The sequence below is a fragment of the Ambystoma mexicanum genome, chromosome 7p (genome assembly GCF_040938575.1).
Source record: "Ambystoma mexicanum isolate Mex_15411 chromosome 7p, UKY_AmexF1_1, whole genome shotgun sequence".
NCBI classification, from domain to species: Eukaryota; Metazoa; Chordata; class Amphibia; order Caudata; family Ambystomatidae; genus Ambystoma; species Ambystoma mexicanum.
In genome coordinates, this window is record NC_090939.1 from 475,013,255 (window position 1) to 475,035,617 (window position 22,363).

At 48.1% G+C, this 22,363-nt stretch overlaps 1 protein-coding gene across 5 annotated transcripts in view; it reads right to left on the minus strand.

Moving 5' to 3' along the window:
- Positions 1-22,363, minus strand: part of KDM6A (lysine demethylase 6A) — a 1,954,130-nt gene that overhangs the window by 1,188,841 nt on the left and 742,926 nt on the right. For all 5 annotated transcript variants that reach the window (XM_069636498.1, XM_069636499.1, XM_069636495.1 and 2 more), the window contains exon 10: positions 18,789-18,915. In XM_069636498.1, coding sequence (XP_069492599.1) covers positions 18,789-18,915 — 127 coding nt within the window. The remainder of the gene's footprint in view (positions 1-18,788; positions 18,916-22,363) is intronic.

Genomic DNA, 22,363 nt, shown 5'->3' on the forward strand with positions numbered 1-22,363 from the left:
ATGTTCCTTCTAGATGTTGTGTGGTCTGGCAAACTGCTCCGCAAGAAAATGGAATGTCTCTACTTGGGTTTTGGTGTTCCTTTTATGTCTTTAGAAAATGGGTGTGTGCGTGGCATAACTAAGCCTGCCCCTCACAACTTATCATTGGCCAAGTTTTCCTCTCTCCCTTGATTGGGGGACTGAGTTGTGAGTAAGGATGAGTCAGCGTGATGCTATTTTTATGGCTGGCTGAAATCCCTCCCCTTGTCAATTTGCACCCAAATCTATTTTTGATCCAAATACATATTTATCTATGTACCATTTTTCTATTATATGTCCAGTTAACATTTTCTGTAGCACCAAACCATCCGATCCCTGTCTTTGTAAGATGTCGTGTCCACCTATGACAGAATTCTGTCCTCTTCATCAAGAACACAACCTCTAAACTTTTCCAAAATGTACACAAACATGCACAAGGAATATGGGCATCAGATGATAAAGTGTCAGATTTTTAACATACAGACATTCGTAGTAATACCTTATTTTCTGCTACTACCCTCCAGAACATACCACAGATTCCTAACACCTCTTAAAAAGTGCACAGAAAAATCACAAGAATGATGATTTTATTTATATAATTTTGACAAGTCCGTACTATGAATTATCCATCTTTTTAAAATTTTGCTCTGGCCCAGAGGGGTGTGGTTTCCCAAAGCACATGGTGGAATTTCTGGTTTGTCCACTTCCTCCAGCTCAAGTTGCTCACAGAGGCACTGCCCCTCCCAGTTTCTCTCAAGAGGAAGCCATTTATGACCCCCCCTAATTTAACATTTGCATGAGCCAAGGAAGGCTCATTGTTCTGTTTTCCTGCTCCCAGGTGCTCCTCCCCTGATTCAATCAGAGAGGTGTAACCTCCTTTTGGTGGAAACAGCAGAAGGTAGCCAGGCCTGAGAATGCAGTGGCTGGGCAAGTTTCAACTTCTGTCGGGGGTAGTTACTGGGCAGAATTCAATCTCTTCAAGCCAGGCTTCAGCCAGATGTCACTTTTGTTCCCAGTTTTTCTTCATTCAAAACAAACTTACAATTTTTACACATGCAGCTAGAACGCTGATTCTAAGTTCAAAACTATGACATTTAAACAGTTGCAACCTATGTGAGACTCAAAGGAGGTCGCTCATTTATTTTAAACATTTCGATTTTAGTGGCTTTAAGTCCAATTTCACTTCAGCTGCTGACATCCACAGCTCAGCCAGTTTTGTCATAAACATTGTTTTGGGCACTTCATTTTTCCAGATTTTGTATGTACACAAGACTACATTCTGCCAAATGTCTGCTGGTGTTCAGTGAGATTTTTGAATATCTTGCAATGCTTAAAATAGGCATTTTCAGCTTGCATTTCAGAGAAACAAAGGTTATTTCAAAGCGCTTTTTGATCTAACAGGCACTGCTGTTTTTCCTTTGGCACCACGTTTCACTCATCGGGCTTCCTCGATTCTGGCGCAATGTGGGCTTTTTCGGACATCTTGGATTTTCTGAGCCCACAGCCCCAAATGTTGCAGCATAATAACTCGAACATGGGTCAAAACCCCTGACAAGACCTGAATTCGCCAAATAGAGTAGAAAGGATAACACCATTGGTGTACTACATCAAAAGGGTTCAATATTCTTTTCTCTACACCAGCTGCAAAATTTGTTCCAATGGCAGAGGTATAAAGTCTTTGTTGCTGGCCTTCTGGCTGAAAGCAACACCTCCATGACATCATCTAGGAGGTCACAATCCTTGTATCTCAACCTTTCAGAAACCAAGCGTGAAGATTGAGGGTTCTGATGTCTGGATGGAGAACCTGACCTCCCTTCTGCGAGAGAAGAGCCTCCCTGTGTGGAAGACCAATCGGAGGGCAGATGGACATGTCCAGAAGGTCCGGGTACCACGTTCTCCTGGCCCAGTCTGGGGCAATTAGGATCATAGCCTTCTGGAATCTTCTCTACCTACTGATCATCTGAGGAATGACAAGGACTGGGGGAAATGCGTACAGAAGTGGAACCTCCCAGTCTACCACAAACGCGTCCCCTAGAGCTCCTCTCGGGGGAAATTCCCTTGAACAAAACTGATTGCACTTTCTGTTGGTACTGGTGGCAAACAGATCCACTTGAGGGGTTCCCCAAAGGGCGAAGATCTCTTGAAGGACTTCCTGAGCTATCTCCCACTCGTGAGAGACTGTACTCTGCCTGCTCAGAGCGTCCGCTGTCAAGTTCTTCTCTCCAGCTAAGTAAACTGCCGATAGAGAGATTCCTTCTTGAATTGCCCAACACCAGAGCTGCATCGCCTCTCTTAACAGTGGCAGTGATCCTACGCCTCCTCTTTTGTTGAGGTAGTGCATGGCCACTGTATTGTCCGTCATTATTAGGACATTTTCCCCTTGTACAGATGGCAGAAAAGCCTTCAGCGCTAGTCTGATAGCTCTCAGCTCCAACAGGTTGATATGTAGTCTGGACGCCGATGGAGACCAACGACCGCTGATAGTTAAGTCATTGGCATGGGCTCCCCACCCTGTGAGTGAGGCATCTGTGACTACTGTTATCTCCGGCCATGGCTGCCAAAACATTTCTCCTTTCAAAATGTTCTCCCGACAGGCCCACCACTGCAGGTCTCGAGCCACTTTGTCCGGAACCTGAAGGAGATCCGTCATTCTTCCTGAGAATTGCGACCACTGAGTTCTTAGTGCCCACTGGAGAGATCTCATTCTCAGGCGAGCCTCTGGCACAAGGAAGATGCAGGATGCAATGAGGCCTAGCAACCTCAAAAAGTCCAAGGCTGGGAGACGTTGGGCATTTTGAAACGTGGTGACCATCTGCAGAATATCTTGAGCCCTCACCTCTGGTGGCGAGGCTTTCCCCAGGGAAGTGTCCAGGACTGCTCCGGAGTCTCTGTGATGGTATCATCTGTGACTTCTTTAAATTGAGGGAGAAGCCCAGTTTGTGAAGGAAGTGGCAGACATAATCTAGCTGAATCTGAGCTTGTTCCGAAGACACAGCTCTGATCAACCAATCGTCTAGGTAGGGGTAGACGTGAATCCCTTCCCTCCTTAGACTTGCAGCCACTACCGACATTAGCTTGGTGAAGACCCTCGGGCGGAGGTCAGCCTAAATGGCAGAACTCGAAATTGATAATGAGAGTCGCCAATTGCGAACCTCAGGTATTTCCTGTGTTTGAGATGAATTGGAACATGGAAATAAGCATCCTGAAGGTCCGGAGATACCAGCCAGTCCTGAAGCTGGAGGGCCTGAAGGATATGAGAACTTGTCCTTCCTGAGGAACTTGTTCAATTCCCGTGAATCCAAGATAGGTCTCAGTCCTCCGTCCTTCTTCGGTATCAAGAAGAAGGGGGAGTACCAACCCTTGTTCCTTCCGCTACAGGTACCGGTTCTATGGCACCTTCCTCCAGCAGGTCTGGAAGGAGCGGATCTGGAAACTTCAAAGAGTTGTTCCCCGGTGGATGACTCTGAGGGGTGCGTAGAAAAGGCAGGCAGTAACCTTGGGCAACTGTCTCCAATGCCCAAGCATCTGACGTAATCGCCTGCCATTCTGACAGATATTGAGTGAACCTGCCCCCTACTGGTGGCTTGTGAGGAGAGTCCTCAGAGTGGTTTAGAGGCGGCTGACGCAGATGCCGAGGGTAAAGAGGCACCTGCTGCTGCTGCGCCTTTTGTAGTTTTAACCTGTCTACCTCAGGTGAATTTCTTTTGTCCTCTTTGAGCCGGCTGTCCTCTGCCTTTTCCGAATGCGGAATAAAAACGAAAGGACCTACCTCCCCAAGAGGTTCCTGAGGGGCGATATGGAGTTTGACGGATTGCAGCTCCAAGGGATTTTGCTGCTGCCTTGGATGTTTGTAACTTCTCTAGGCTGTCATCAGCCTTCTTACCAAATAAAGAAGAGCCGTCAAATGGCATATTCAAAAGTCTGGCCTGTACATCTGGAGCAAAACAAGACTTTCGCAACCACGCAAATCTGCTGATTGTAGTACTTGCCGCCATGGCCCTGCTGATACGGTCAGCAGAATCAATGCCAGTTTGAAGGGATTCGCATATTACGTCTTTACCATCTTTAATGATGTTCAGAAAAGCTTCCCTTTCTTCTCCTTCCGAGAGGCAGTCAGCCGCTGATGAAGCACACTCCCAAAGTGTATGGCTGAATCTTGCGAGCGTACAAGTAGCATTAATGGATTTAAGCGCCATGCTACATGCAGAAAAGACCTTTTTTGACATAGTGTCAAATCTCTCATCATCCCTGTCTTGTGGAACAGTAGGGTATGCAGATCTACTGTTCGATGAAGTTGCTGCTTTAACAACCAGACTCTCTGGGGTTGGATGTTTGGACAAATATTCATGGTCACTAGCAGATAACAAAAAACTATCTGCCAAATATAGGGTAACTGCCGGGATAACCTCAGGAGTTTAACAGTTGGCCAATATTTTCCTCTATAATGCAGTATGAAATGAACCACAGGATCTTCCTATGGGACTTTAAGATGTCTGTAAGATCATCATGTTGAAAAGCAGGTGAAGGTGTAGACCAACCCATGAATTCTATTATTCTGGCCATTAAAGTTCTATAAGGGGTCTCAGCATATTCCCCTGGGTCTGGTTTGGCAAATTCTACTTCTGGGGAAGTATTTAACCCACTTGCATCATGCAAGGATTCTTGAAGGTCCTTCAACCTATTTTCTTCAGAGATAAATTCCTCTGGTACAGGTGTTGTAGTTCTCTGCAATCCAAAAGGTCTTTCTTGATCAGAATCCTCCCCTTCCGCATCAATAGAGGACAAGGCTCTGAAATAATCTGACCTTGGAAAAGGCTTAAAACCCATTTCTAAAGCAGAAGGGGCTAAGCTTGTAGTAACCGGTTGAGAAAACGTCGAAGCGGAGGTCAAAGGCTTAGAAGAAACCGAAAAAGGCATCGAAAAGGTATGAAGAGACCTCGAAGAACTCTAGAGGCTCGGAATCCTACTCGGAGTCGTCGAGGTTATAGACGACATTCTCAAGGTCATGGTGGAAGCCCTTAGTATGACTACTGACTGCGAAGTAATGACAGCTGTAGGTTTATCCTTTATCGGCGTCGAAGACGGCATCGATTCGACCGATCTATGTGTCGATGGGCCCTTCGATAATGGCGTAGATGACGCAGATTTATGTGTCGAAGGGACCTTCGACGATGGCGTCGATGACGCGGTTTTGCTGCCTTTGCTCGAGGGTTCGTGACGCTCTTGGGCAGCTTCTTTCACCGGGTGCAACAACTCGCGGCGTTTCGATTTTTCGGGTCTTTCACCCACGGTATCACCTTTAGCCGTCTCTGAGGGGGTCGAGGCCGCTTTCTCGAAGACGCTAAGCATCTTTTTACGGAATTCCTCCCACTTAGCTGGAGAGCTGCGTTTTGTGGGGCAGGTCACCCTTTCCGGGAAAACAGAAGACGAAGAAGAGGGAGATCTTCGACGCCTCTTTTTCGAATGTTTGGATCTTGAAGAGTGATGGGAACTGCTTCGAGACCTCGAACGAGAATGTTTCCTGTGACGGCGAGGAGACTAATGTCTCGACTCCGCCGAGGAAACTTTCGAAGGAGTAGAAGTTTTGACAGTCTTACCTCTTTCGAGCTTCCCCTTATGCTCCTTCAAGGCTTTCGTCGTCATGGACATGCAGTCCTAGCATTCTGAACAATGGTGCTCCGATCCCAGGCACCACAAACAGATCCTGTGAGAATCCATCAACAACATTTTCTTTCCACAATCTCGACACTTTTTGAAGCCAGACCGTGGGGTCGACGGTTCAGATGAGGAAGCCATCAAAAAGAATAAGCTACACTCGAGGAATAAGTAGAATGTACTCGAAGAATTAACTGAGCAACACGATCCCGAGGCCCACGAAGCACAGAAAAACGGAATTGAGCAACGGACGCTGCGCGAGTCTATTTATACACATGATGACTTTGGCGCCGATACGGAGGCTGTCGAGGGACACCAACTCGAGGGACATCGACGCGCAGCACTCTCTACTGAAAAATGTTTCCGAGGCCAGCAAGCTGGAAGTGAATCTTTCAAGATAAGGAATACGTCGGAGGACACAATCCCTTCGAAAAGACCTTACTGGTTGAATCAGTTAAGGCTATGGATCGATAATTAGACAAATCAAGTTCATCTCCCCTTTTGTAAATGGGTATAATAATAGATTTTGACCAGGAAACAGGCACCGTATAGGACAAAAAGATATAGTCGAACATAGATTTTAACAGCTCGACCCAAGTGCCAGGATCTTCTTTGAGAACAAAAGGGGGTATGCCATCAGGCCCAGGGGCCCAAGATGTCTTAAGTCGAGCAATCGCCTATGTTATATCCTCCTTGTTCCAGTTGCATGTACCCTTCACTGGATAACCCAAATCAAAACCATCAAGGGCCCTAAAATGCTCCGGAAGAGCATATTTCATTGGTATAAAAAGATACCCAGGTAGCTGAATCTATGGGGCAATCCATACTCCCCTTAGCATTCCCCAAAAGCCTGTTAACTGAAGACCAAAATTGACCATCTTCACCCCTACACAAAAGCTCCAACATGTTTTGATGACACAGTAAGCATCCATCCTAAAGGATTTAATGTAGTTCTGATGTCTCTGGATGATGGAATGCTTATATTTCACATAGTCAGATGGCATTAATCCAGATTTTCGAAAGGCGGCAAGTTCCCTTCTTTTGCGGGCCTTACATGATACAATTCTGTCATCTCTTGCAACACATTTCTTATTAGGACTCACCAAACTATGGGAATCTCCAATTTGACAGATGCAGTCTAGAATAATATAAGTAGAGATACCACCACATTGCCAATGATCACACCCGAAAGATACAGTAGCAGGCTTCAAAAGAGACACATGCAGGAGCTGATTAAATTTGTACACACTTTAGTTTCCCTGTTATTGGACTCCAAACCCCCTAGATCAGGTCTAATACAAGGATTAGGCATAGTGATAGCCAGAATGAAAGAAAGAGGCAAGTGATCACCCCCCACCCTCCCAGGTCAGAATGAAGATGACTCAAAGAGCTACAATGTTTCCTAATACCATCCAAAACATTTAAAAAGTCAATACGTGAAGTCGACACTCCTTTGTGCCAAGTATATTTAGTAGCCACAGAGGATGGCAAATGGTCGAACAAAGACAAGTCCCACTCACTGAGAAAAAGATCCCACCTAATATCTCGACTAAGATTCACATGATGCACCGAGTGAAGTGACGCTATAGAGTTCCACCTAGCGCCCTCTGCACAGAAGGAAATAAAGCCTCCCCCCGCCCCCGGATAGCTTGATAGCCACATCACTTCTGAATCCATTCATACAGAATTTCTCCCATCCCCTCCTCTATGATGTCAAAGGTGACTCTAGTAGGATTCCAGTAGAGATTGAGTATCAGTATTGAGGAGAAACCAACACCCAGATTTAACTCAATAGCCAAGAGCCATTCAGAAAAGCACCTCACTTCCCACATGATACCCAGGTTGCGATCTATAGCCATGGTTAGACCTCCTCTCGGACGCCCTTCCTCTCCCCTAACAGCAGGACAAGAGATAATGGGTACCCATCTAGCAAAGGATTGGCCATAAGCATGGTCTCCTGAAGTAAATACATTCTTGGAATACTAGTGCATGTAGAATTAAACCGTTTATACAAATTAGAACTACCGCAAGAATTCCAAGATATAACTTCAATCACCATCCTGTCATGAATATACAGGACCTTGCCTCAACCTTTCTAACGACCTAAGAGCAGGTTGCATCCCAGACCAAACCTGGCCATTGCCCAAAAAATTTGAAAGAGACATCACAGCTCCAGAATCACACTGCGGTACAGAGGGAAACCCTGTGACTTTTCCTAGAGTAGATGACACAGGTTCCTGAAATGAGAAAGGTTTTTGCTTCATCAGAATTCTGTATTTCCACCAGGTCAAATCCCATGGATTGGAGAGGAACATGTTGATCCCAAACCATGGTAGCAACCATACCTGAGTGGAAATTACTGACCGTTCTACCATTATCAAATCTAGGAAGAGATATTGCATCTATATCGTCAGTAGTTATCGTTCCAAGAAGCGGAATTGCCTTAAAGAAAGCCAATAACCGTGCCATATTGAGTTTAGTCCCTTCCATACACTTTATTAAGTATCCAGCCTATGATTTTACTGCTGTGTCGTACGGCTTCTCCCACCGCTGACATACTTACCCCCACACATGCCTGAGAACCCAAACTTGGCCCAGAGGTCAGGGGTACAATCCCACCTTGAACTTGACCGGGAGCCATACTACCAACCTGATGTGCCAAGACAGAGCCAGTGACCCCAACTATCAGGGAACTGCTCTACCCTGCCTCTACATTAGGGGCAGTAACTTTTCTTATGTAATTCCACTGGTCTATCATCCGGAATTACCACAGATAAATCAATGTTCGCCGTCAAATCAACAACCGGAACATTAGTGGCAGTACTAAGCTGCAGAGGACCAGAAGAAGTGCGGGCATGCATTGTACTAATCACTTTACCAAATGCTGTCATTTTTGTCTGTTTAGTTTGGGGCCGCTCCAGCAAATTATCTCCTTCTGCCCCCCTATTCACTCCCCTAGAGGAGCCACAGTTTTCTGAAAGTCATCTCACCCTTAGCAGTACCACGGACAATGCTGGGACGAGGAATCATAACTACATCCTCCGACACCCCCTTAGCCAGTTCAGCACAACCATCTTTATTACTCGTATCATGATAATTTAAATTACGAATGGCCTTGAGATTGTAATTTCTCCCCCTAATCTTCAAAGAGGCCATATTTTTTATTTTTTTGGTGTTTTTTGCTTTCTTCCTGCGCCTTTTACCCCCGATTGGATTGGTCGGCTCAGGCTGTATATCAAGTTTATTTTCAATAGTAGAAAGATTTGAGTCAGCCACCACAATTACCTCCTGTTCAACAGCACTATTTTGCAAAAGACCCAAAGCTTCTACCAAGCTGAAGGGCTATTCAGGCCATCCTCAACCTGATTATCTATTAACATGTCATGTTAAAGTCCCCACCATGTGACCCACATTCTACTGTATCTGCCAGGGGTCTAGCATACAGTGCCTCCAATATAGCGGACACTTTCTCATCCAACCTCAACAGTCTAGGATTGTAATCATCTTGAGAGCAGATTTCCATAACAGCAGGTCTAGTCACAGGTTTCAGATTTTTAAGTAGGTTCTCAAAGCCAGACATACGTACAATGAGATCATTAAATGCCTTTTGCTGAGCTGCCAAAATCCCCCCAGATTAAACTAATATGCAAGTTAGATAAGGGGGGGGGAATTAGTTGACAGATCCCCCCCCCCCTCATACCTGCCTTTGGATTCTCCCAAGCTTGGCCGAGTTTCAGAGATAGCCCCCGATTTTGACGTAGAGGGAGCAATTGGAGAGTTCATTGTTGTAGACAATATAGGCAGATCATTCCCATGTTTAGAAACAGTCATAGCAGGAGAAGAGTCCAAATCAATATTATCCCTTAACAAATCGCTAGTGGCATTAGCCACCTTATGGAATGAGTCCTCCAGACAATTCTCCCGAGTTAGATCTTGATGAGCAATAGCATGAGTCACCTGTAGAGGGCTTTGTTTGATTCAATTGACCTCCATAGCTTTCTGGCAAGTGATGATAAACATAAGATGGCACACCCTTTTACACTTTCCAAAATTAAAGACACTGGATGCAATACAGTTAGAAGTCATTTTAGATGCACCCCAGTCCGTAAATGAACCCCCAAACCCACCAGCCATTTTCTTTTTTCACCCTAGATCAGCAGATTTCCGAAGGGTCCCAATAGGCTGTGGAGTGGAAGCATGAAACCTAACAATTTTCCTCATAACGAGAGGAACTGCCACCACTTAAGCTTCTTGAAGGCACTCTGCATCTGTTAATTCCAGCAATCCAACGTCAGATGGAACATTAGCCAAAGTATCCAAAGCCCCTCCATGTAAAGATAAAAGGTTTAGAGGAAGGGTACTTAAGGCCAAGCCAGACGGCACTGGATTAACTAATGTTGTCAGGATAGAGGTCTCTCCAACTAGCCCCTTTATTGCAACATCAGGGCACAATAAGCTATTACTTGCCACTGATATATATACAGGCGTGGTCCTCTGTGTTAAGTCAACATTGGAGACAGGCAAAGCACCCAGTTTATGCACTTGGTCTGATTCTATATCACAGTTGCTGGCCCCAAATCCACTTCTCAGAGTAACCATAGTATACAAATCAAGATTATTAGGTGAATAAAAGCGGTTCAAAGAACAATATCAACAGTCACCGCAATGCACTTCAAACGGAAAGCACGACTCAAAGGCAAAAGCCTGCAGTCACTGTGCCACCCTGCACGCTACCACCAGAATAAGGAGGATTCCAAGTGTAGATGAGGTCCTATATGAATAAATCAGGTCTTGGGTCAAAGGGAACAGCCACACGGCAATCCCCCACAATCCCCAAGAGTAAACGCAAAATAGCAACACAGCACGTTACCTGTGCTCTGGTAGAGAAGGGTTAATAGTTATCGACAATAGGTCCCCTGAATGTTAAGCATACGAGTACAAATACAGCAAAAAGACTGTATGAATCTTTCCTCCTACCGCACGTCCCTTACCAAACACAAAAAAACGAAATCTCCACAGCTGCCCTTTTCACCACTGGACTTAAAGCCACATGGTATACAGACGACATCCTCTCAGCATCCATGCTAAAGACCCTACTTGCAGAGGTTCTCCTACACTACCAGGAGATCATCCACAGCTCTCCAACTCGAGGTTCCTTCCCATCAACGCTAAAGACAGGCCAAAACCGCCCTCTAATAAAGAAAAATTAAATTACTCACTGTAGTGAGAGTACTCAGTCCATAGTCCCCTTTCCTCCAACGTTGTGGGCATCTGTCCTGAATCCCCTCTGGAATAACTTGTGCACCCTGGTTTGGGGTCTCTGCCTCCCCACTCTCAGCACCACTATCCTCACCAGTGGAATTGGAGTCTGAAGTCTCCTCGATGCCTTGCCGGTGGTCCAGGTAGTACTTCTCTTTCTTTGATGCAAGCGACCGGACACGGGCAGAAGCCGTGGTGGATCTAGAACCGGACCACCCCACGACTCCAGCCCCAGGAACAGGCAAAACAGGGGGAAAAAGACTTTTGGCAGAAAAAAACCCATGGGTACTCCGAAATGTAGCTGGCCTTCTTCAGAGTAGAAGAGGATAAGCACAACTCTCCAATACTAAGTAGGCACAGGGTTGCTGAAGGCAACAAGTAAAATGTTGAATCAAACGGAAGCACAGAAGAAGATAGAGGAATGAACAAAGGGAGACCAAAAGAAGAATAGGGGGGTAAATAAAGGAAGAGAGACAAAGAGCATTGAGGCGGAGAAAAGAAAAAAGTGGGAAGCCGAGCAGGATTCCAGCGACCAAAGGTAAGAAAAAAATTAATGGAAGGGAAGAGGAGGAAAGTGAGAGCGCAATAGAGCGAAGCCAAAAGGCAAGGAAAACTAGCGTCAGAACCGCAAAGCGCAGAAGAGCTGACCGGACGGTTGCAACGCGCCGACTGCTGGGATTACGGGAAAGAAGTAACTCCCAGCGGCGGCCATGATGAAAGACTAGAACGTTGCAGCCGTTAGATGAAAAGACGTGGTGGAAAGTCTCAATGGCGGCTTAGCCGTATCCATGGCAACCACCGCCACCTAGACCGGAACATAACAGCATCCCTGCCCCGAACAATGGTCCGGAACATTTGGCAGAAAAATATGGAGTTTCCCCTTTGAATTTAGTATAGCGTGCAGGGGCGCAGCCTCGGGTGTGGGAACACCCCACCCCCCAAGTCGCTGCTCTTCGCCTCAGTCTCCTTTTAACACATCAGACGCTTAGATACCTGGGTATACTATTTATATTAGCCCCTAGCAAACAAGCAGGGGAAGCTGGGTGGGACGTAGGAAGGAAAGGGGACTATGAGTACTCTAGTCACTACAATGAGTAACTTGTAATTACTCTTACGTCCCGTCCCCTTTTTTCCATACTGTATGGACGATTACAACTGAATGTAGCCCCAGGGTGGAGAGGAGACCCTCCTTAAGCAAACAAGTTCCTTAGAACCGCCTGTCCGAAGGCTGCATCTGACTGCGAGCCGGCGTCCAAGCAGTAATGCTTACAAAAAAACTGAAGGGATGACCCAGGTAGCTGCCCTGCTTCTGACCTGCCACGAAGCCGACGCTGGAATGCGATGGCCGTGGCCTTGGCCCGGACGTGCATGTTGGCTGGCAGCAGCTTGCGCTGGCCCTCATAGGCCTCAACCATCCACCTTGCGATGGAGGCCTTGGATGCCTGATAACCGAGTATGAAGCCCCCAAAGTTGACAAAGTGCATCCGACTTGCGGAAGCCCTTGGTCCCATCCAGAAAGAATTTCAGAGTGCGTCTGACATTTAGACAGTGCAAGACTCTGAGCCTCGTCCTTGGGGTCAGCGAAGAATGTAGGTAGGAATATTTCCTCATTTAGATGGAACACGGAGGGTACCTTAGGTAGGAACGCCGTATGAGTCTGCAGGACCAAATTATCACTGTGGAAAGTGGTATAGGGTTCTGAAGCCACCAGAGCCTGGATCTCGCTTACTCTGCGAGGGGAGGCAAGTCCTACTAGCTGAGTTGTCTTGGTGACCAGCCTTATGCCCGCTGCGCCAAGGAGCTCAACACCACATTGAGGTTCCACACAGGGTGTGGGCTTCTTGATGAGCGTGTAAAGCCTGGACAAGACCGCCAGATGTTTCTCGACTATCGGGTTGGAATAGGAGAAGACCTCCTCCAAATTTCTGTAGGCCCCTAGGGCTGTGAGATAGGTGCAACATGTGTCCACCTGTATGCCTGAGTGGGCAAGGAGTGCCGAGAAAGAGCACATCGTCCAGTGTTCACATCAGAGGGTTGATCCCCTGAGAATCTGCCCAGTTACAGAACCTTCTCCATTTACTCCTGTATTGGCTCCTAGTGGCATTGCTCATAGCGCCCTGGATGATCTCCAGGTTAGCCAGTTCAGGTGCTTTAGGGTGCTCTGCTCAGGAACCACGCTGCAAGGGTTAGCTTCAGAGGAGTGGGAGGAGAACCCTGCCCCCCTGCTGGGACAGGAGAGGTGCTGGGCCCAGCAGAAGGTGAATGGTTGGTTGGTCCAAGAGGCTGAGCAATTCGGAAAACCAGTGTCTCGCCGACCACCAAGGCACTATTACTATGATGCTGAGGCAACAATCCTTTATCTTGAAGTACCCTGGGGATCAGGAGTGTGGACGGAAAAGCATAAGCTGTCATGCCCTCCCGTTGAATCTGCATGGTGTCGCCCAGGGAGCCAGTGCTTAGTCCATGTCAAGACACAAACTGATGGCACTTCCTGTTCCTCCAGGAGGCAAATAGATCCACCTGAGGATGGCCCCATGTGTTGAAAACCACCTGCATCACATGGTCGTTCAATTGCCACTTGTAATTGTCCGCTCCAAGTCTGCTGAGTGTCCGCTTCCAAGTTGGCCTCCCCCGGGAGGTGGGCGGCCCTGAAGTAGATGTTTTCCAAGGCCCATTCCCACATGCTGATTGCTAGGTTGCACAGCGGAGGGGACCTGGTACCCCCCCTGCTTGTTGACATAGTACATGCTGGAGTTGTCGGTCTGGATCAGGGCAGTCCAGCCCTCGATGAGCGGAAGGAAGGCCCTGAGCGCTAGCCAGATGTCTCTGAGCTCCAGCCAGTTGATATTCAATGCCTGCTCCTGCCAGGCCCAGACTCCATGGAAGCTGTGGCTCGCCAGCCCTCGAGGGAGAAATCCGTTTTAATGGAACCTGCAGAGTCAGCTGCCGGAATGGCCTGCCCATCCGCAGATTGCAGTCCTTGGACCACCACGTGAGGTCCAAGTGGAGAGAAGGCGGTTTGCTGACCAGCTCCGCTTGGGAGCCCTTCTCCTGATTCCATGAGGCTGCGAAGTGCAGCTGCACGGTCCTCATCTGGAGCCTCATGTGTGGCACGGCCAAGAGGACCACTGCCATGATATCCTATAGGTGCTGCTACCACCAAACCGAAGTCACTGGTCTGGTAAGGAAGTGCGTAGAGGCCCTCTTGATGGCCGTAATCTTGTCCTCCGTGGGAAAAACTTTCTCGGACCTGGTATCCCAGATGAGGCCCAGGAAGGTGAGAGACTGCATGGGCTGCAGCTGAGACTTCTTGAGGTTGATGGTAAATCCCAGGTCGTGGAGTGTACTCATAAGTGCGGAGAAAGTGTGGCCAACCCCCTCCATGGATCGCACCCTGACGAGCTAGTCGTCCAGGTACGGGAAGAAATGAGGGCTGCCACTGCATTCATGAGTCTGATAAACACCCTGGGGGAGGAGTTCAGGCCAAAGGGTAGCACCTTGTACTGGAAATGACAGCCCATGATTCTGAAGTGTAGAAAGGAGCGATGAGGCTGCCAAATCGGGACGTGTAGGTAGGCGTCCTTTAGATCCAGAGAGCACATCCAATCTCCCTTGTCTAGTGTCTCTTCAATGAGTGCAGGCATAACCATCTTGAATTTCTGAAGCGGGAGGGAGAGGTTGAGGGTGGATAGGTCCAACAACTCTCAGGCCAGCCTGGGTCTTCTTTTGTATGGCGAAAATCTTGAAATAAAAGCCCAATCCTCTGGGAGGCTGGGAATTCTTCCACAGCCTGGCTCTCAACGAGCGACCGGCTCGCTGCAACAGAGTTGCCGTCCCAATCTGTGGGAAGGGAGGGAGGAGAAGGGACCGGTAGGCGGTACCCCGAGGACACTACAGAGGATCCAGGGGTCCACCAAGTTCTGGCACCAAGATTGCACATGAAACAAGCCTGCCCCCCATTGGAGACACGTGGACCCGAAGGGACGCGTCACGTTTCATTCCTTCTGAGGCTGCTGCTGAGGAGGGGGGGACTGGAAGAAGCCCTTGCTCCTCTTCCCCCCGCCACCCTTTTTGCTGTCTGCGCTGGTGCTGCCTGGACGAGCAGTCCGGTTGTCTCGACCAACATTCTTCAAAGCCCGGGACCCGTCAAATGACTGCACCCTGTCAGAGCATTGCTGCGACTGGGTTTACGCCTTGGGCAATGGCCTTTGTCAGGATAAAGACCTCACAGTTTGTGGGATGCTGTTCTATTTATCCAATTCCTCATCAGTGGTAGAGTGAAAGAGGTTGCTACCCTCGAAGGTCCAATATGCTTTCCTGGACATCAGGGTTAAATTTAGTAGCTCGAAGCCAGGCCATCCTTCTCATGTCCGTGGCGATGCAGATGGCCCCGGCCAGAGGTATCGTTGTGGGCCACAGTGGACTCCATGATGTCCTGAGCTACCAGCTTGGCTTCTCCTGACCCACTTTGAAGCACGCCTGGCTCTGCAACCGAAGTTCTGGAAGGAAGTCCGCTATTTCCCGCCATAGCCTCTGGTTAGTGGCTGCCAGCATAGCATCAGCGTTGAATTGACGAAAGTTCAGCGAGGCGTTTGAGTACAGCTTCTTCCCGTACGCCTCCAAGATCTTCTCCTTGCCTAGCAGCGCCGACGTCGACTGAGGCTTAAAGTAAAGTGACGCTGCAGCAATCACTGAGGAGTGTGGTTGAGGGTGCGCCGACAGCATGAGTGGATCTCCCTCCATCTGTCTATACCTGGCATCGAGCCGCCGATTGACAGGTTGGGCAGAGTGTGGCTTGAGCCACCCCTTCTTGGCCAAAGCAACAATGTCCTTCTGCATCAGGATACCCGTGTTAGTAGGGGGTCATAGGGTGAGGACTTCTGCTAAGACATACCCCCGCATCCCCCTCCTTGGGAAGGCCCAGATAATCCGTTAAACCTGCAAGGCCTCCTCCTCGTCTGTGTCCACCAGAGGGTCCGGCTGGTCCGGAGCAGGTGGATGGGTGCTGGGCGCCCTGGGCTGCTGTGTGGATACTGGAGCGGGAGGCTGGTGTGGAACCGTCTGTACTGTGGGAGTCAGGGGAGCCAGAATTGAAGGAGCCGGCAGCGGCAGCCGGTGCTGCGCTGGGGTCTGTGGCGCAAGAGCCATGGGAGGAATGACTATGGGTGCCATTGGAGTGACCGGAGAGAGCAAGACCCTGACTGCATCCCGAAAGATGGCCCCTATCTGGGGAGTTCGCATCAGTGCCAGGAATCTTTCGAAGAACCTGTCCTCTGAGGCAGGAGAGGTGGCAGGTGATCTTGACGGAGTGGCTGGGGGCTGCTGGGGCTGGAGCGCACTGTCTAGATTGCAGGGGAAACCTGGTTGACACCAATCCCACCTTGAAACTCGTTCACCCGCCTGCTCTGTTCCTAGGAGTAGCATCTGACGAGCGGCCATGTTGTCTGGCACAGCCACCATTTTGTCAAGCTGCGTGCCACATGACAAAGTCGTGGTTCATGGCTCCCTGGGCCCGGCCTCCTCCAACACTCTTGGTGATGGAGCATGAGGCCTACCCTGCACCTCAGTCTAGGCCTGGAAGGCATATTGCCCTCGGCATTGTCGCCGGTAGTGCTGCGTGCAGACGCCCCCTCGGACATTGAGCTGGTACTAGGGCGTTGCGACAGCCGTGGCCTTAGCCTTCACTGCATGGGCATAAATCTGCACTGGAACTTGTTTGCCCATGGCAGTATACGCCTCTAAAATGGCCTGAACCATCCAACGGGCGATACAAGCCTTGGCTGCCTGAGAGCTGGGGGATGAGCCCTCGAAAGTGACGAACAATGCCTCAGACTTCCTGAAGGGTTTAATTCGAGAGAGAGTTAAAACTTGAGTACACTCTTGAGGTCCAAGGAATGTAGGGCCCTCTCTGCCTCTGACGGTGGTTTCAGGAAGAACACTGGCATGTAGATATCTTGATTCAGATGAAATGGGGAGACCACCTTGGGCAAGAAGCTTGGATGAGTGCGCAAGATGACCTGGTCGTCGTGAAACTTGAAGGGCTGGCACAATGACAACGTCTGCAGCTCATTGACCTTGCAGAGTTGAGAGCCACCAACAGAACTGTTTAGTGTCACCAGCCGGATGTCCACAGAGGCCATCTGCTCAAAAGGTTTGCACTGTAAGAACCACATTGAGGTCCCAGACTGGGTGTGACCTATGTACGGGGGGAAAAAGCCTAGACTACCTCTTGAGGTGGGCCTTAACCACTGGGTTTGGCCATCGAAAACATGTGCTTTGGGGAATTCTTGTATGCCCCAATGGCTGCTAAATAGGTGCAGCAAATATCCACCTGCACTCAGAACGAGCCAGGTGCGCCACAAACCCCAGTACGTCATCCAGCCGGCAGGTGACAGGATCCAGACCCTAGACACAAGCCCTGTGGCAGAAACTAGTCCATTTGCTCTTATACTGGGACCGAGTAGAGGGCCTCCTGGCCTGCTGAATGATGTCTCAGTTGTCATCTGAAAACTGAGCTAGCTGTGGCCTTAGCTGGTCGGGATCCAGGCTGCTAGGGCCAGCCTAGCCGGGTCCAGAAGTTCCACTGCCCCGCCCTGCTGCGCTAGGAAGCCCCTGCAGGTGATCCAAAGATAGATGGGCACATGGGAGCACTACTGCAGCAGATCAGAGAAGCAGGCTCTCGTAGGTGGGATGAGGCTGCAGCCCACCAAAGTCTGAAATTTGCGTAGGGTCGGTTGGAGCAGAGGGGGTGGGGGTGGCAAGGTGGTGGCAGGAATGCTTAACACCTGCGGCTGTGCCAGCAGATCTGGAAGGCATCTCCCAGGGAACCCCAACCCTGTCCTGCCCATTGTTAGGGAGATCTATAATTGTTAGGCTTCATCCCTGAGTGGCCACTCCCGCATCGCTGCTTGCCAGGGAAGCAGTCGCCCTTGCAGGGGGCCTTTCAGAACAGAAGTCTTAGCTTGGCCTTCATTTTACAACACACATAATCCTTGGTTTCTTTAGGCGGAGACCTGGAGAACAGCACCCTCCACCTTGCGAGCCGGTTCTTGAGAGACCGGGGAGTGTGTTGCATGCCGAACAACCGTCCCAGCCACAGTCTTCGCTGAGGCAGCAGAGGCAGAGTGTGTGTGTGGGTCCGACGTCGGAAAGGATCGGTCGCAGGACAGGCAACTACTAAAGGCCATTGCAGCCGAAATGCGCCAGGAAGGAGAGCAGCACCCGAAGCCGGTGTGAATTAAAGTTCCTAGAATGTAAACAATTTATGGGAAAAAATGAAGTAATACGTAACAGAGGGACACGCGTCCCTGGGGAAGACTGGAAACGTGTGGAATTCGAAGGGAAAAAAGGGCCTCAATCAGTCCCATCAGGACTGAGGTGTGGAGCTGGAGGGCAGGGTCAGGGGAGCGCTCCTGCGCGTAACTAAATTTAAAGGGGAAAAGAGATTTGTTTTCTGGTGAAAAAGTTTCCGTTCCCATCCTTAGCAAGGGACGCCCATGCAGTATGGAGGAAAAGGAACAGGATGTAGGAGTAAGTAGGTACAATTAATCGTACTATTGTTACCAAACCAACAGTACAGCATCCATGGTGCTACAGCCATAATGTATTTGTAGGTGCAAACATTACATCAGCAACTGCACAGACAAGGCGGCCTGGAAATACTAATTGACATTTAATATTGCACTCGGGGCTAGTGATTTATGCTTCAGCAGTGTGCCAGGGAAAGAGTAGTCTAGTTTGTGCCAAATTATATTTTGTCTGAATACACCATAAGTTAAAGAAGATTAACATGTCAAAAAGAACTTTATGTTTTGTAAAGAACATGACAGTTATTACAAATCATGATTACTTCTTACCTTCCAAGGAAATACCAAGACTGACCAGAGTTCGGGTCTGCCTCTAAGGATTTCTGGAGATACTGTATCGCATAGCTTTCCTTGCTAACTTTTTCTCCCAATTGATCGACCGTGTGATGCATCCAACCTACCAAGCAAATGTATGTTTTTAATCTGCGTTGGATATTCTTAATATAAAAAGTTGATCAAATATAATTAAAAGTAGAAAGAGTGAACCATTCATAAATCGAAGGGTACTGTATCAACACACATTACATGTTCCAAATTCGATTTCAAAGAAAACAGTGTAGGGATCACGGAATTTCTAGTCATAACGATCTATTACCAATGAAGGAGTGGGCAGGCAATAGGTTTGGGATCAACAAATAGCTTTTTTTTTAAAAATAAAATGAAGCAACCATCACACAAGGAATGCAGCATGATTGCTTAACACATCCACACACATTTAGACAAAGCTATTCGAGAGGAGGTGCGTGACAGTGCTCTTTGGTAATAGTCTAATGATTTAACAGTCATCTACATTTCACTTGCCCAGCTTTTATTATATTACTGTCCTTTGAGAGAATGTGCAAGTCATAGTAGAGAACCAGCACTGCGTTAGCATATCAAATGTTTAGTTCATCTTTTTGGTGGGTTATAGACATATATTCAATAAGGTTTTCAGGTTCACTTAAAGGCAGAATGCGAGGGGGAAAAAACACGATTTGAAACTGTTGGAATTTGTAAAATGTTATCCGGATATGCAAGGCATAAAATACAGCAAGTTGCTATGCAATTCTGTTAATTTGCTAATTAAACTGACACTTGTGTAGCACAGCTTGCTATTTAAATTAGCCTGTTCAATGAAAGCACAGCTCACCCTGCATTCCTCTCTTGCACCCTGAGCGGCCTCTCCACCCTCTTTTCCCTGTTCACTGCAGGTTCAAAGGGGTTAATGGAGAGAGAGTGCAACAGTAAAACTGTAATCTCCTCCACTCTTTAAAGCGTCACAGGCCATAAAAAAAAGCATCAGTGCCACAGATGGTGGCTCTAAGTACTTTTGGTGATGATCACTTTTTATGGGTGTATAGGGCTGAAATGATGTGCTTGGGCCTACCTAGCATGGGGGTTGAGGTTATTAGCAACCCCGCTCTCCCCAAAAATGGTAGTTAATGCTATATTAAAAATCATATCAATGACAGGCAAGGGCCATCTTGTCCACCTGAAGTTGACAATTACCCTGCCTGCTGCAAAACCATATTATATACCTAGTCTCAGGCTATGATTTGCCTTTAACATTGGACACTTTTTGATTTATGAAACATCTGAACTTCTCCTTGCAGAGCAAATGATGGGTCAAGCATGTGGATCATACAATATATGGGACACTGCCCTCTGCGTCACCGACTGGTCCCAGCTGCACAGAGCCTTGCACTGAAAACCTGTTTTCAGAGCCTATTTATTTGTGTCCATTCATGCAGCTAACCTTTATGTTTTACAGACACTCCTCTCACTTCAGCAGTAGGCAAAGTTTGTTCCTACCCTCCCTTTCGGCACCCCTCTCCCTCACCTTTTGTTTTTATCCGGCTCTACCAGAAATGTCAGCCTAGTACTGTAGTCGCTTATCTGTTTCCATTTCCATCCCACTCTCCCCTCCCTTCCTTCCTTATCGAGGTCTTCGCTCTTGCACTATCTGAAATGTCGCCAGGCCGAGTATGATAGTTAATTTCACATCCTTATTGTTCATGGCCTGTAAGAATGTCATTGTATTTTCCCTTGTTCTCTCCGTTGTTCCCACCCTTGCCTTGAAGCGCTTTGAAACACATTGTGTATAGGTGCTATATAAACAAACTATCATAGCTGATCAATCGAAGCGTCTGGGACACCAAGGGTTCTCTTCTTCGCTTTCCCGGTCTGTTAGTTGTGTTGGCGTGAACTCATTTTCTGGCCTTCTGCCAACCTTCTCTCTTTCCAGGGTTGTTTACATTGTGTTTATGTTTCCATCCTTTCACTGTGACGAGTGGTCTTAATCTCATAGGTGTTCTTTCCTTAACACGCTCCTTTTAGTACCTCAAATGTCCCCACTTCCCTGGATGGTCTTTTTGGCTTACTAATATTCTTTTTCTCAAGTTTAAATATGACGTTTCTTATGATATTATTACAGTTCAGATAAGTCCACTTTGCAGTTCGAGTTACCACAATTTCACTGGGACGAGTTTCTACACTCGTATAACTATCCCCTTTTGGCTTTCTAGCCTTCCCATGCTCCCAGTTACCTCTCTCTTCATGGGGGAACATCCCCAGGGACTGTGGTCACTTGGGACTTTACTTTCTGCTTGGCTTCTCTTTCTCGGTTGTCTTCTGTGCTGGCGTCCTCGCCAGTTTCTCGCTTACCTTTCGTGCTACGATCTGGCGTCCCTCTTTGCAAACAGTGCTGTTGAGGATGGGCTCCCTGTCCACCACGAACTACTCGCGATCACGCTGCCAACTGGTTTTGGGTTCCCAGACTCTGTATTCCAAGTGTCTGATACTGTAGTTCAGTCATTTTGAATTTCACAGGCTCTGCGGGTCTCGTTGGCTCGATCTCTCGCTTGCGTTACGCTACCAGGGGGGCCTCCCCTGCTGCCATATGATTCTCTCCCCTCAATCTCAGTGCCTCCTTGTCCTTAAACATCCTCAACAGTTAAGTCGAGGTATCTCCCTAAAGAGACAGCTTGTTTTCTCATAGTCATGGTACATGTTAATAATGTCTTCAGCCCAGTCTTGGGCTTAATTGCTGGTAAGCATCTCAGGCAGCCCCATGTATGCCATCATGGGAGAAGGGTTTGGGAGTTCCTTAGAGGAACTGGGGTTCTTATCCCCTGGGAGTCTTCCAGTGAGGTCCGACTTGCCCAGACGACTAAGATGAGTCTTGCGGAGCCATATCACCTCCCTAGCCTCAAAGCCTACCCGCCCTTCCCCGACTTGGAGAGAAGGGACGAATTACCTTGATTCATAATTTAATGTTTTAAAGCATTAAAGGCCACCCCGCAGGAAATACTAGTAGTTCTGTACCAGAACGCACAGCTTACGGGCCACATAAGGAAGGCCAAGGCTGAAATTGCTGGGAGCTATTTAGCTACTGCTTCTAGCTTAGGAAAGCAAGGTTAGCTTGAAACCAACAGCTACCAATAGTTACATTTGGCTGATCAGGCCAACTGGTGCCTTACGAACATACAAGCGTGACATGAACTTTAAGTATTAGAAAGGAACAAGTTACTTACCTGTAACTGTTGTTCTCCAGCATGGGTCTGGCATGGATTCACATGCTCATTAAAATTCCCCGTCGTCAGGCTGGGAATCCTCGGTAAAGAAAAAACCAGTATCAGTTTCGTTTCTGATCTGTCTTTCGTAGTAATAACCAATCACTGGTCTCTGCGTCATACTGACCACAGCCAATGACTGCCCTCTACCTAAGCACCGCCTCTGGCAGCCATCTTCAGATTTGGAAGCACGTGAAGTGGCAGTATGACCAAGTGAAGAGCCGCAGAGGGGTAGGCGGGAGGGTTCGCATGTGAATCCATGCCAGACCCATGCTGGAGAACAACAGTTACAGG